The following is a 15,159-nucleotide window of genomic DNA, read 5'->3' as shown; positions in this document are numbered from 1 at the left end:
TGCATGCCCTTTTTGTCTTTCTGTCTCCCCTCCGTCTCGGAGAGGATGGCGCACATTTATATATTTGTGGGTCCGTATCGTTTTGTCAAAAAAGTTTCGTAGAAAACATGTTTCATGGACACACATTTTATTGACACCTTTCGTGGACATATGCTCCTGCGGCATTTTATTGAGAAGCTATTTCTTTTTTGCCGAGTGGATTGGATTCAAGATACGAAAACACAAGTTAATTTAATGCATTCAGGATAATGCATTAAATCCACCGAGTTTATCCGTAGAAGATAAACTCGGTGAAATATAAAACAAATATTCATAACAAGAAAAATTAACCATTCACTGCAAGTAAGTAGTCTGCTTCTTGCGTAGGAGTTGCGGTGACGTCAGAACGATGCCTAGCTCTGATTGGCTTTGTCTGAAAGGATAGTGGGTATACCTGAATGCCACATGCCTTATCTACCCACTATTTTTTTTTTCAATCAGCCAGTAAGATTTTGCCGTTCTGACATATCGCAAACCGTGTGCAAGAAGCAGACGAACTTGCGCTGCGCAGAGTTATCTGTCGCGCGAAAACCTTTGCCACGAAAGCGACAGGTTGGGAGCAGTCGCCGCCGAGTCGCCCGGTGGCTGAGCCAATCAGCGGCGCTTTGGAAGTGACGTGTGCGCCTCACTACCTCGTTGGCCTCGCATTTGGTTACATCCGGTACGCGGCTCGGTTCGCAGCCGTGGACGCCGTGGATACAGAGCGACAGAGCCACAGAGCCACGGAGGTCTCTGCGGCGGTTCAAAAACGCAGCAACCCGAATTGAACGACCGCCCGAAAAAGAACCCGTGCCACTTCGGTAGCTCGAGCGAGTGCACGCCGATGTAGCGATTGTGCTTCTTTGTACGGTTCCAAAAAACCCAGTGTAAGCGTATAGCTGTGAGAGAACGAAAATGGAAAAGCAGCGAAACGCGAACCCAAGCTGTGTGCACTGAATCGACGGCGGCACTTGAGTTCCGAGGATGTGTGGCCGGTGTGGCTGTGTCGCTGTGTTGGCTCTGTTCCAAAATTTTCTCGTTCTTACTCTTTGTACCTTGGCATTCGAAAACATAACGTGACACGACCCGCTGGAGTAACTCGGATCCTAAACACGGTTGTGCTTCTCGAAGAAATACGTGGACAGGAAGGTATGCACGACGTACGACTGGTACGACTCTGAACACCACCACGCGACGTCGACGACTTCCGTGGAAAGCGTGGAAAGTATGATCTGGTATGATCTCTATCTGAAAAGTGGAAACTACAACCACTACAACACTGCAGTCGATTGCAGTGTCGGTAGCGGGCGCCATCGCGTGGCGTTTGTCGACAACTCAAAGGCGAGCCCGAGCTACCCCGAGCCAACAGACAGGCATCTGGAGGAGGAATTGGAGCCGTTGGAGCACAGTGGGCGGGAGCTGCTGAGCAGACGACGGCATCGACGGGACGCCAGAATCGCGCTCAAACTACAACTGCTACAACAACGTTTGGTTGGGCCGGTTGGGCGACAGTGGCATATCAACATGACTCACCGTCTTGTCAACGGGCCCTCGACGAAGCGGCAATTTTCAGAAACAGGCCTCTCGTCGGATAGCGTTGGTGAGTCGCCCCGGTTTTGCCGGTACAGTCCCCTAACCGCGAAGCGGATCCGCTCGGTTTCATCATCAAATGCACGTGAAACTGCACTGAATTTTCTAGCAACCGCGTTCGCAACCGCTTCGCGAATGTGGTTCAACCGCCAGTGTGATTGGGCATTTCTGCCGTAATATAATAATCCCGGGAGAAGGGGAACAAGACGGACAAAGACAAATCTACAAACACAGCTAGGTGACTGGTGCGCTACTAAAATGACGCGACTGCCGTCTAGTCATTTTTTTTCACAGTGAAGCCTTCTCACGTCCCGTTTTCGTGGGAACGTGCGCGCATAGTTGCGAAATGAGTGCTGCGAGTGGAAGAAATCTAAATGAATATGTCAATTACTTTCTGTTCGCATAGGCGAAATTTGTTCGTGGCACTTTTCTATATTACTATGCTTGGCATGCTTAGTTTTGTTTTTAACCACGAGGAGGCTGAGAACTCTAGGGTCTCGCACGCCCAGCACGGCTACTCCGTCGGTGAGATGCTCGGGACAGGCTTGTACTCCACATTTCACCGTCACGTATGTCTGACCATCTTTAGCACCGCTAGCCTCAACGCACGGTGAAGCCACTGGACACCCGCCCTGGAGGGCAATAGACCTGCAAAACGTACAGCACCACGACGGCAGGAAATTTTGGGACCCTCGGTACAGATCACACGCTTTCTCGTTGCATTCGCGCGCGTCCCAGCAGCCGTTGCAGCTATCCGTAATCCCGCTCATCCGCTGAGTCGTACGTTGTTGGCAGTGTACCGCATCTGTGGCAGCGTAAACGCATCGCGACAGGGGAACTTATTTGAATACGTTATTCGCCGAAACTTACCTTCACGTATTGAAGTGTCACCTAATCCCCTTATTTTGCACCGCAACCGTGGCAGGTTTCGGCACGTTCGACAAAGCGTTGGTGCAGCAGACGACAGAGCCGGTACAAAGGAGAAGGATGAAATAGGGGCAGCCGTTGGCTCATCGCTTTTCCGTCTCGGCTGCTCAAACATTGTTGCCGTGGTAACCTGGGGCTGCTCGCATATGCCATCTGGTAGTGGGAGGAGAGACGTTGGGAGGGGCGTACCGAGGACTCCCATTATTCGTTGCGCAGGGTGCGGGGGCTTTTGGGATTTTTGCAAACTGTCTATTGTCCGGACACTATTTTGGGTTCAGCCAATCGTTAGACCAGCTGGGCAGAAGACCGACCCAGACGAGCAGCTGACTAAACAGCACTGGGCTTTCATCGCCTGTAACATCATCCCGCCACCCTTTCCCACAAGCTCCATTAAACATAGTCAACACTGTACAATACCATAGCACCATCATTAGACGCGGTGCCGAGGCCTTCATGGTACGGGCGACTTGCCTATTTGCGACACCGCGGCTCTCCTAAGTAGTACAGCTCGCTTTTTCTTTCGGTTCCACTCTCTGCTCCCACTCCCAGGCGAGCTCCCAGGGCCTCAAGAGACGCCACCTATGGGTGGACCTCCTGCTCCACCCCAGCAGAAAGGGCCAGGCCACCCGTCGCCCAAGGCAGGGGTAGCTCCTCTTCTTGGTGCAGTGACACCCTCGATGACCGACCCAGAGAAGTGCAATAAGCTGATTCAGCAGCAGCTCGTGCTCTTACTCCATGCACACAAGTGTCAGCGGCAGGAATCGCAGGCAACCAGTGGAGAGGTGAGGGGGCTGTTTCTTTTTTGTATTGATGCTTGACCTTTTTGGTTTACAAACATGAGTCTGGCATGTTCGAGGTGTGTGTGCTTTTTACGAATTCTGGGAAAGCTGCGAGCCTTGGCTGCAGCTCAAGCCTTGGCTGTGCCCTTGGAATTGGGTCGGGTTTCTCGTAAGTTTGGGTTGGCTCACCCGTCAGTTGAGGCCGGGTCACTTCTCGCTTGTGGCCAAGTCACCTGTCACCTGGGACTGCTGTATTTTTTCCCATCTATTAAAAGTGTGAAGATGTCAGCATCAATCTTGTTTGTTATATCTTTAGGGGAAGATGTGTTTTTGCCCAGTTCTAATTACATTCGTGCATATCAGGTGTGCCTTAAAAAAGAAAGAAAAAATTACACATGCATTGCTTCATAGCTAGGCTGGGCAAGAAAAGGGTTCAACCGTGTCTATGTAGGGAGAGTGCCTTATTTTTGTACGCCTGTGGAAGGTAGCCATGTGTGAGGACACTGCCGAGACCCGTCGCCACTGCGGTGGTTGTTGGCGCAGTGCAGATGTGTGAAGGAAATTTGTGCTCCCTTTGCGTTTTGCATATGCTGCAGGTGCACCAGTGCCCCCTTCCTCACTGTCAGACGATGAAGAATGTGCTGAACCACATGACCAACTGCCAGGCGGGCAAGGCGTGTCCGCTGCCCCACTGTGCCTCCTCTCGGCAGGTCATCTCGCACTGGGAAAACTGCACCCGCAATGACTACCCGGTCTGTCTACCGCTCAAGCAGGCCTCGGACAGGCGGCAGCAGCAAGCCGGTGAGCTCACACTCTGATATGCGTGTGCCCTGCACAAAGGCAATGAAAAAGAAGTCATTTTTGTGCCTCATTGTTTCGTCAGCCTGCCTAAACGCTGCCGATAAATATGTTTCCTGAAGAGATTGGTCAATTTGTGTTAGAATTACCTTAAAAAAAGTAGGAAGTATCAATTATAAAAGCAACTTGGGGCCAGAAAACAGTGCACTCATGCAAGTAAAACTAGCTGTGTATCTGCGTGCTAAGTCCCGTCGTGGGGCTGGAAATAGCTTTCAGGTATTGACTTCTAGCTCAGAACAGCAAAATGGTAATTATTGCCTCATGGCCATGACGGGAGTGGCCATCTGAACTGCCCGGATTCTTTGAGAAGAGCCTTCTTGCCCCTTATGGCCTGTTCCTGATGCTGCTAATGTGATTCAACACCAGGATATACTTTCATGACTTCGAGAACCCGCCTGAAGTTTGAGAGATGTTTTATGAGCTCCCTCTTGTTGGGTAAGTTCAGCTGACATTCAGACACATATTGCCTTGAAAAGCACCTGTGTTAAACCCTAGGATGTGAATTAGTACCATCTCTAGTGTTGTGCTGCCAGTCGCTATGTTTTCTGTTATTTTTTTTTACATGTGTAGGTGGACTGGATCATGTGTGCTTTCATTGCAAGTCGTGGCACTCTGTGGTGGTTCTCATGCATGCATCTTACTCTTTTTGATGCTCTTCACTTCACTGTACATTTCAGACATTTGTAGGGCCTCTTGTGGGTTTTGGGAGGCCTTGATCAGCTAGTGCACACTAGTGAATGAAGCAAACCAGAAATAGGCTGTGAGCCACTGTGCTGGGTAGTTTCACAACTGTGTCCAATGTGTCAAAGCTCTGAGTAAGGCTTCCTGTGCATGCATTCACTCTCATTGACTGTTGTAGCTTGCAACTGTCGAGCCGCAGCTTGGCAGTTGTCAAGCTTTACGGTCCAGCAAGGCTGTGTCAGATGTTGCAGAGAGCGTGTTGTCACAGTCTCTCATTGGTTCGTTTAGATTGATGAGTTGCACAGAGTAGGATTTTATCTTAGCCAGTTTTTGTTAGCAGCCAGAGAAGCTGGAGGCATGTGCGGCTTGCCACAGGCCGTCGGACACAAGAGTGGAAAGTTGCTAGGTGGAAAATTGGAGCGTGGTGTCTTCGAAACTGTTTTGGGGTAGTGCAGTGCGACGGTCATGCAACATGTTAATCTAGGGGAGCACTCGGTTTTTCCCTAGATTGCATGTTGTAATATTGCATTACCTAGGAACAAGCATCCTGAGCACGCTCATCTGTGTATGCCCCTTGGGACGCGGTGACTGTACTTTGCTGCAGTTACGGTTCTACCCTGCGGCCATTTACATTAATTCATTCAGCCTACTTGATTAGAGCACCTGATGAATTATTGCAAATCTTTTTGAGGCAAGAAAAAGAAAAAAAGATTGAGCATTCGTGTAAGTGTATGCCTGTTTGAGTGTACACCAAATTAAGCTCAAGTGCAGCTATGGGGAGTCAAGGTGTAGCAGTGTTTACATCATGTTCCACAGTGCAAAAAATAGGCTGTAGCAGCTGCAGGATCATGTTACACGATGCACCAACTCTGCTCACACAGCTGCTGAATGTGATAAGTGGAGGCATATCCCCCATCGCAGACATGACATGTGCTACAAAATTGTGTGAAAACTGCATAACCTAATCTACCGAGAGAGTGCCCACCTCAAATCGAGCGAAAATTGGGTGAAAATAAGGAGTGGGCTAACCTTCGATGTGCAGTCGAGAAAAGTTGAAAAAAGTGCTATTTTTAGATCACGTGTCTCTCTCAAATGCGTCATCATGGCGAGGGGCAACAAAGGGAAGATGACTGTACTTCCCAGTCACCAACGTTCGCTTATATCCCGGCGTAGCGAACTAGACGCATTTACGCCGAGGTCATCATTGACCTGAACACTAGGATTACTAGGAGTGGGCTATCTTTCGGTGTTTAAAAGAAAACAGCAAATAAAGCCAAAAATAGGGGTGGGTCACCTTTCGGCAGCGCAGCATCTGTCGAGATTTTATGGTGGTTGCTGGGGCTGGGAACGAACGGTAGGGTGTCTTTTTCGCCCCTAAAACACGCTCGTTGCGTTACATCGCGCTTCAGTTGCGTGTACACTCTCAAGGCTCGCGAGATGCCGAAGTGTTACCAGATGTAGGAAGCTTGCACCGAACGGCGGGACAACTGAGGGGCCTCTTTGCCATTCTTGTCTTGTTCGCGACTATGATCCAGATGTGGTCACCGGTTTGGGCGACCGTTGATTGAAAAACTAGGAATTGCCCGGTTCCGTGATTCGCCATTTTATCTGTCCCCTTGTATTAACCGGCGCGTGGCTTCGACGTTGCCGCAGTGCGGTGGCACCGCTGTCGGCATGGTGCATGTGCGGACACTTTGCCTCGCACAAGTCTGGTTTTTGCGCACGCACAATGCCCACATCTGGTACGGGCAAACGCGCGAGCTTGTTCATAAACGGCGTGTCGTCGTGCTGTTTACCATTTCGATGACCCAGGAATTGACTGATTGTTGTCCCCACCTTCTCCAGAGCCGTTTTCATCTGCTTGTCGGGAATTCATCGATTTATGTTTGTCGTTTGCCCTTCTTAGATTGTTTCGAACTAGAGACATGCGGCTTCAACTGCCACCATATTGGATTTAATATACCGACTATTGCACTGAACAATGTCCGTAAATGACGTACGTGCCAGAAATAAGTGACCATTCTTTGTTAAAGTTTTCACTTACGATCCCCTTTGTAGGCGTTTCCTAAAACAACTGAAGTATTACATAATTATTGCAAAACTGACTTCAATCAAATCAATGAAGAACTTAATTCATTCCTACTGGCACTTTTCAACAGATTTGAAGAGCGCTCAGTTGAATGCAACCGGTCGTTATTTAAAAGTAAGGTCGCAAAGCTAGTTAACGGTCTCATACCACTTTGTGTATACCTTATAATTCACAGGTACCTTGGTATAATTCATTCCTTAGATGTTTCTCCATGCCTAAGCACTTCTTATTATTTGTTAACGCGAAAGCATGGTTATCATTCTTCCGCTCCCTTAGTTCGTCTGCAATGTACTGGCGTGGACGGCCACGTTTCGCTACTGCTGAGGTTGCGTCCACCACCGTAGATGCCTTAGGCGCCTGCATATGTTCCTCGCCGCCAAGAGTTGCAGAAGGGGCTGCATGCCACCACCCGGGCCCCCTTTGGCAACGCCTGACACGAGAGGGGCGACCGAGCGAGCGCTCTTGTAAAGCGGCCGCCAATGGCTATCTAGGAGCTGTTTTGCTCAGCCAATGGTAGAATGGGCATTTCTTTTGCGTCTTTTTGCGGTTACAGACATTGCCGGCTCCGCCCCATGCGATAGTTATAATGCTTTCACATTAAAAACGCTTCTATCACTCCGCAAAAACGTCTGGCAACCAAGATAGCTAACCACTGTATCATTGCTGCAGGTACAGTGCAATCCACTTATATAACGATACCACATACTATAACAACGTACTGCTTATAACAATCAGTTTCTAGAGTTTCTAGCCCAGATACGACGTAATCGGTTATAACGATTGAATTTTTGTTTTTTTTATTATCGTTGTGAGTGGATTGCAGTGTGTATTCACGCCTTGCACATGACGTCATGTGGCACCGATGCTCTGTTCCATGCTCCTGTTTCTGTACCAATTCTGCAGCATACGTTTAACACCATTGAATTTCTCTTCTCGGCCATCCTTGCCGAGAAGACCAATTCGATGGCGCCAAACTAATGCTGCAGAAGGTACGGAAATAGGAGCATGGTACAGAGCAATGGCGGCTGATGTGATGTCAGTGCGAGCCATTTATACTACTGCTGCCAAGAATGCCAAGGCTTGTTTTCTTACCAACATTTTACTGAGCATGTTACTGAACAACCCTAGAAAATTCTAGAATGTTGTTAACCCTGCTCACAACGTGCAAATTATACTGACAAATTCTGTTGTTGGGCCAATAGATGATGGCCAGTGTTTCATCAAGCTTAAAGGGCAACTCCTGCCAAAACTCAAAATGAAATAAATTACTGGTATCGCTGTAGTGACACAAAATATGACCCCAGCCAAAATATTACGTCCGTGGGACGCCGCATTCTCAACTAATGCCGATAATAAAAATGCGACCCTCCGCGAGCCGCTGCTCCTTAGCGGGCGGCCAGCGGGTTGACAATCGCTAAAGCAACATTGGGCCGTGACGTCAGTATCATTCTCTTTTTTTCCTGCGGTCCGGGCGTTGTGCGGAGTGCACTTCTTTGAGGTGCTACCACTGCTACTTTGGCTTGTGGTTGGCGTTTTTGACCGTTGCTTTTATCTGTAGCCGTGTATCTTCGGTATAGCCTTTTGTTTATTTGCTTGTGAAAACTCCAAGACTCGTTTTAGCGAGCAACTCTGTGCGCCCTAGACTGTCCAGCTGTTCCTCGAAAGATGGCGAGTGCAACTTGTAGCGCTGTGGGATGCTCAAACAACCCGCTGCGCAACACTGAGGTGCTTTTTCAAAAGTTTCCAACGGACCGGAAATTGGAGAAGGTGTGGGCGAACGCTGTTCGACGAGTGGACTTTAGACTTCGGCTTTTACGTGCTCGAGAAAAAAAATAACGAAAAAACAGACGTGTACACCCCAGCACACGTGTGTTCGGGTGCCGCGGCCCGTGCCGGAGAGCCTCAAAGCTTCGTGTCTCAGACTGACCCGCAGCGCGAAAGCGAGAGGGCCCCCAGTACTGTACGTCACTGGCAGTGCGGCGTAGAGCAACGCCGCTCCATCCACGGAGCCCTGATGACAATTTAGGCCTAGCGACGAGTATGGAAGACCGCACACACGGCGACAGCCACCGAGTACGGCACCGAACGAGTTCACTCGTTTTCCAGTCGCTAGCTTTTGGGTATACAAGCGACGAGTATGGCATAGCGCACGCACGGCGGCGGCCGCCGAGTATGGCACCGTACGAGTTCACGGATTTTCCAGTCGCTAGCTTTTGGGTATATGCACTAACTCTTGCTACATATGCTGGATAACTATTACATATACAGAATTAAAACAAAATCAGCTTACCTCCTATCTTTACACGGCTAGCGCAACAGAGGTAGGTGCCGCTCGGACTGCGTACTCGTTGATCGAGAACGATCCTGACGTCACGTTCACATAGCGGCTGATTTCCAGTGTTGCCAAATGCCGTGACTAATATTTAGCAACTGAGAATCACCAGCGACGTCCCATTTCCCCAGTTTCGGCGTTACGCAGTGGAGCACGGAGGGTGTATCACTGGGGCACATATCAATCCACCCTGGCGCCCCCCCCCGATCATGCTGCTTCATGGCTGGCAACAGTCTGTGGATGACTCATTATAAAATTTTAACCCACCTTGGGCCACCTGTACATGCCGCCTTGCGGCACCCCGGTGGCGGGCCAGGTAGGCCCTAGCCCCACGTCGCTAGGTTTTACATCGCACCATCTATCTTTATGACCAGCTAATCCTGTGCGGCCACCGTCCTTCGTGCACACGCTAAGTGACCTGATCTGCTTGCACCAGGGAGAAGAGTACTTTTGGGAATGTTCACCCCGTGGAAAAGTGCCGAGGGGCTGCGTTCGCCATGCGTCGTTATATATAACCGCTGCGCGAAATGCAGGCACATATCTTCGAGGATCAGCTTGGCGGCAGCAGCGATTTCTTTATTCTTTCGTCCCCGGCACCTCTAATGACTGGAACCGCCTTCCCTTTCAAGTTGCAACAATTCGCAATGTCTATTTATTTCAAACCGCCGTTCGTAATATAATCGACTAACCATTTCATAGGTATTGTGTCTTACTGTGTATTAATTAGGACCATTTTTTTACCCTCGAGTTTTTGTTCTATGTTGATGTGTACCAGTCAATTGCCTCTTCAATGCCTAACAAACCTAAAAGTATGTATAAAAAGAATTAGCTTGTTTGGTGGCACATAGCCCTTTGTGGCTGCGGAGCACAGCTGTCGCCGTCGTCTCAAGCGGTTCCGCTGACCATCGTCTGTCTCCCCCCAGACTCGAGCAACCTCTGCGCCATGGAGAACAAGCTTCCAGATGAGCTGATGGTCTCCGGTGGAGGCCCCTCGCTCGGCGACATGGGCCCGCCCTTGCAGAACGTGCAGCAACTGCAGAATGTGAGCGACTTTCTGTTGTTCTCTCCTCTTTCTAGGCTTCTAGATTGGAAATGCCTGCCCGGAAACTTTGCCGTGCTGCGCACACGTTGTTTTCTAAAGTACATGGTCCTACAGCTTTTTTCTGCAATGGTTTCTGAATTTTTCTTGATGCCCCAGTGGTAAACAACATTGGGGTTCGTGAGAGAAGCTCTGTTTTTGTTTCTGACCTTTGAGTGAGGAATATGTGATGGTTGATATTTTTACCAAAACATTCTGCCCTTGAGTCGAACCTCAGGGGCCCATTTCGACGTTGCCTCCGGAAGACCGGCTTTTGCCGTCTGCCCGGGTCCTAAGCGTATTCTCTTGTCTCTTGGCCTAGAGGTTGCTCGGGCCTGACCATTTGGGTTCTGTCATCCGCAGCACGGTCAGCAGAGTCCCCTGGATTTTTCCCTGGGTCAGCGGCAGCAGGGCCAGCCCCCAAGGCCTCAAGGGGCGCCCCCTGGGGGCGGACCTCCCGCCCTGCCCCAGCTGCAAGGGCCAGGCCACCTGTTGCCCGGGGCAGGGGTAGCTCCTCCCCTCAGCGCAGCGGTGGCAGCTTCGACGCCCGACCCAGAGAAGCGAAAGCTGATTCAGCAGCAGCTCGTGCTCTTGCTCCACGCGGACAAGTGTCAGCGGCGGGAGTTGCTGGCGGCCAATGGAGAGGTGAGGGGGCCGTTTCTTTTTTTGTATTGGTTTTTGACATTTTGATTTACAAAGATGAGCCTGGCATGTTCGAGGGGTGTGTGCTTTTCACCAATTCTGGGAATGCTGCAAGCACAAATTCATAGGCTGATTTGATGCTCCTGTATCAAGCCTTGGCTTTGCCCCAGGAATTGGGCCGGGTCCCCCGTCAATTGGGGTTGGGTCCCCTGTCAATTTGATTCGGGTCATCCATCAGTCCGGGGCCAGGGTCGCTCGTTGCTTGTGACCGGGTCACCTGTCTCCGAGGGCTGCTGTATGTTTGTACAGCGAAGCTGCTTGGGGGGGTGGCTAGGGTTTCGTGGATTTTTGTGTGCGTGACCGAAAACTCTACGCTCGCACAGCATCACACCTCTGCGCCACACATGTCCGCATCTGCAGCGGTAACTGTTCTAAAGCAAATTAAAGCCTAAAATAAATGGCATCTTGCACGCACACTCATCACCGCTTTGTTTTACTTCAAATCTTTTTATACGGGGAAGACGTGCGCGTGCGGCACTTGGAACACCATTCCCTGCATTCTTCTTGAAGCTTGGGTAATTTAGCAATTTTCGTGTGCGTGACCACAAACTCTATGCTCGTACCGCCCTCTCTTTGTCGTCGTTCCAAGCGCTTGCGTCCCTAGTTTCCTTTCCTTCCGTTCTCCCGGGGTGGTGGTCCCGTCGTGCGTGTCTACTTTCTGCCAGGTGATGGTCCCATGTATGTAAAAAACCAGAAAGACAAGGTGCCGTTCTCCATTTTCAATTTCACTTCTCTTCTCTCGTCTTAATGGGGAGGCTGCGTATAGTCCGGACTCCCAAAGAGCAACGCACCTACAAAGTGCAACGGCGGGAACGGCAACGAGAATGTTGGCGGCGGGCGGCACGTGTGTGTGCATACCTTTTTGTCACGATGACCACCGATCAATACAATAAATTTGTTGGTAACTTTGTTCAAAATTCTGTGTCACATCTGTGTCGTGTGCTAAACAGCTTTGCTGGTCATCCACCTTCATAGAGTGAGAGTGGAATGGCTCCCAATTTGTTCATCTTCTATTAAAACTGTGAAGAACGACATCAGCATCTTGTTTGTTATTTCTTTGGGGAAAGATGTGCTTCTGCCCAGCTCTAATTACAATTGTAAATATCAAATCCGCCTAGAAAAAAAAAATAATAAAGGTTACACAGGCATTGTTTTCTAGCTATGCTGGCCCTGAAAGGGTTCAACTGCGTTGGGCAAGCACCTTACTTTTAAATGCTCGAGGAAGGTATGTGGGAACACTACCGAGACCCGTCTCCACTCTCACGATTGTTGGCGCAATGCAGATGCACGACGGCACTTTGTGCTTCCTCCCTTTGCGTTTTGCACATGCCGCAGGTACGCCAGTGCTCGCTTCCTTACTGCCGGACGATGAAGAATGTGCTGAACCACATGACCAACTGCCAGGCGGGCGAGACGTGCCCAGTGCCTTACTGCTCCTCCTCTCGGCGGATCATCTCGCACTGGAGGAGCTGCACCCACTACGACTGCCCGGTCTGTCTACCGCTGACGCAGGCCTTCTACAGGCGGCATGCACGCCCTCGGACACGTTGCAATACCTTTTCGGACGAAGAATAAAAACTGTTGTCTTGGTCGAAGGCACTGTGTTAAATTCATGACCGATAGAAATTGTCAGTTGTTTTAATACTCTAGGCGATATTTTTACCAAAAACTTATTATGGGATGACCATATATACCATGTTAGCTATGAGTTATTGCGTGTAATAGGATGAATGTGTTGTCATAAGTCTCTACTCCCAACCAGTGTCAAAATTTTAGTATACAGCTACTTACTGCCACCTAGTTCGGGGCACTACGACTTTTACAAGCTTAAAAACGCTATATCGCAGAAAACAAATTTTCAGAATAATTTTGGGCATTTCGTATTATTCTCATATCAAACAGCTATTTGAATGCCTTCGAGTGCTTAATATTAAAAAGAACTATACAACTACGAGCTTAATAATTGTTTTAAATCTGCACCATTATGAAGATTAACTTTTGGCTGAATTAGCCTCCCTACAGAGTTCTATGCCTGTCTATTTCACTTGTCATGCAGGCTGCTGGAAAGTTTCTATAGGTTAAAATAACCACGGATATCAAATGCTAATGTTTACGCTTCTTAACTTCTTGAATTGTCTAGATGGGGAAAAAAAAATATAGAAACCATTTTATTTCCCGAACTTTATTGTATGTTTTTTAGAATGATACCGTGTGTTGATGCAGTTTGCAGAATATGCCCTTTTTTACTTTTTTAAACACTTCTTTGTGTCCTTGATAAGGGGGCTGAAAGCTCGTTGAGCTGTTTATTTGGCAGCGAGTTGGAGCAGCTGGCATGGATTTGTGGTAGCACGCTCACTTCACAATTGACAGTCACGATCGAATCTGGAGAAAACAGCGGGTGGGTGTCTGAGATTTTCCTTTTCGAGCAATTGGCGACATCGACGACGGATGTCCGACAGCCATAGCTACATCATTCCAAAAGGGGAGGGGGAGGGGGGGGAGGAAGAGGAGGAGGAGGGGGAGTTAGCCAATAACAGCTGTTGCTGCAAAGAAAGCACCGTTCAATGTGACCTGAATTGCACTGAGCATTATGCAGGGCAGCGACCTTAAGTAATGACCGCCGAAAATAGAAATAAAAAAAGGGACACGTTAGAAGATACAGGTGACACGAAGACTACACAGACGACGATTCAACCTGTGTCATCTGCATTGTCTTGCACGTCTCTCTCGTTTTCGTATTCAGTCGCCCCTAAAATGTGGTCCATACACAATATTTGTGACGACCCTTTTCTTGACGACGGGAAAAGGGTGTGTAATTGTACCGAGTGGCATGGGGATGTCATTTCTCCGGGAATATCGAAGCAGTGCTTCTCCTCCCAATACTTAAGTAGCAACAGGCTGAGCGTAACGATGTTAACTGTACCAGTGCCCCCGAGTATGTAGCAGCGATACGTGTTTGCCACCATGCTCTTTCTTTCCAGCGAGAGCGTAGTAAGCATGCAATGCTGGTACTGCATGTGTATAAGATAATGATAACATACAGTTATGTCTAGTTAATATGGATGGCCCACTATAAAGGTGACATATTGGGGGTTACGAACTGAGTAAACACGTGCATATTTGTTTCATTATTATGAACGACTTGCATTACGGAGAATATCTTGGGGGAACTGAGGTGTCTAAGTTAAAATGACTGCAGTAATAATGTTCCAGTTTTACTACTGCTTTATTGAAGAAAAATATTTAAGATGTTTACAACTCCCTGTAATGCCGAATTGGAGTGCAGCTCTTGGAGAGGAGGGTTAGGAGGGTAGGGTACACTCCTCCTCTCCCCTCCCATTTAGCGGGAAATTTTCGCTACATTTCCCGCTAAATTCAGCGGAAAAAATGTCCGGCCAAATTTAGCGGGAAAATTTTTTCGCTAAACCTAGCAAGGAATTTTTTCTGCTATATTTAGCGGAAGAAATTCTCTCCCCCTCCGCCTCCTCCCTCAACACATCACATGTGACATCACATGTGGCATCATTATGAGAAACGTCCCATAATACAATGCGCAGGTACGCCAACGCCGACGGCGACGCTGCTCAAGCCGGAGACCGGGGCCTAAGAGCTGCGCTCTAAATTGATGGAGGACCCTTTTCAATGTGCCTTAGAGAGGGTAAAATTTGAAGGGTACAGTATAGCAGATACATATAGGGTGGCAGAAATAACCAGGCTCGATCCAAAATGGGCCGTAAAAATCGGCTCCTGCACGTAGCAATCTAAACTTTTTGCCAAAGGTGTATTTTGCTGGTCGATTTTTACTTGCAAATTTACAAAGCGTAGCTCCATTTCTGTAAAAAATAGGGCCAGGTTAGATTGCCACGTGCGGGCGCCGATTTTTACGGTCCGTTCTAGATCGAGCCTGGTGACTTCAGACATCGTACATTACTCGTGTGCTTGGTACTTTGGAAGGTGAATACTAATGGCCAGTTACCGCTTGCACAGCTGAGGTATACCCTTAGTCTGATGCAGGTAAAAAAAAAAGCAGGACAAGCTCCTTCCAGAAAGCACTTTACTCTTTCCACTTTAGCAGAGTGATGCTGGAGGGGCTGGTAGGAAGCTT

The 15,159-nt window shown here is 48.8% G+C and overlaps 1 protein-coding gene across 1 annotated transcript; it reads left to right on the top strand.

Annotated features, from left to right (window-relative positions):
* The first annotated feature begins 1,309 nt into the window (after nt 1-1,309).
* LOC8035825 (histone acetyltransferase p300) lies at nt 1,310-12,670 on the top strand. Its single transcript, XM_029980879.3, has 6 exons — nt 1,310-1,618; nt 3,085-3,317; nt 3,911-4,115; nt 10,198-10,316; nt 10,716-10,997; nt 12,390-12,670. The coding sequence occupies exons 1-6, from the start codon at nt 1,543-1,545 to the stop codon at nt 12,627-12,629; spliced, it is 1,155 nt and encodes a 384-aa protein (XP_029836739.2). The 5' UTR covers nt 1,310-1,542; the 3' UTR covers nt 12,630-12,670.
* Nucleotides 12,671-15,159: the final 2,489 nt, after the last annotated feature.

The sequence above is a fragment of the Ixodes scapularis genome, unplaced genomic scaffold (genome assembly GCF_016920785.2).
Source record: "Ixodes scapularis isolate PalLabHiFi unplaced genomic scaffold, ASM1692078v2 PGA_scaffold13__105_contigs__length_92229423, whole genome shotgun sequence".
NCBI classification, from domain to species: Eukaryota; Metazoa; Arthropoda; class Arachnida; order Ixodida; family Ixodidae; genus Ixodes; species Ixodes scapularis.
This window is presented reverse-complemented; position numbering and strand designations above follow the sequence as displayed.

Excerpts from the sequence above, each read along its gene's own strand:
- LOC8035825 (XM_029980879.3), top strand. The coding sequence starts at position 1,543 with ATGACTCACCGTCTTGTCAACGGGCCCTCGACGAAGCGGCAATTTTCA. Across the intron at positions 3,318-3,910 it reads CGCAGGCAACCAGTGGAGAG|GTGCACCAGTGCCCCCTTCC; the intron begins GTGAGGGGGCTG and ends CATATGCTGCAG. Across the intron at positions 10,998-12,389 it reads TGCTGGCGGCCAATGGAGAG|GTACGCCAGTGCTCGCTTCC; the intron begins GTGAGGGGGCCG and ends CACATGCCGCAG.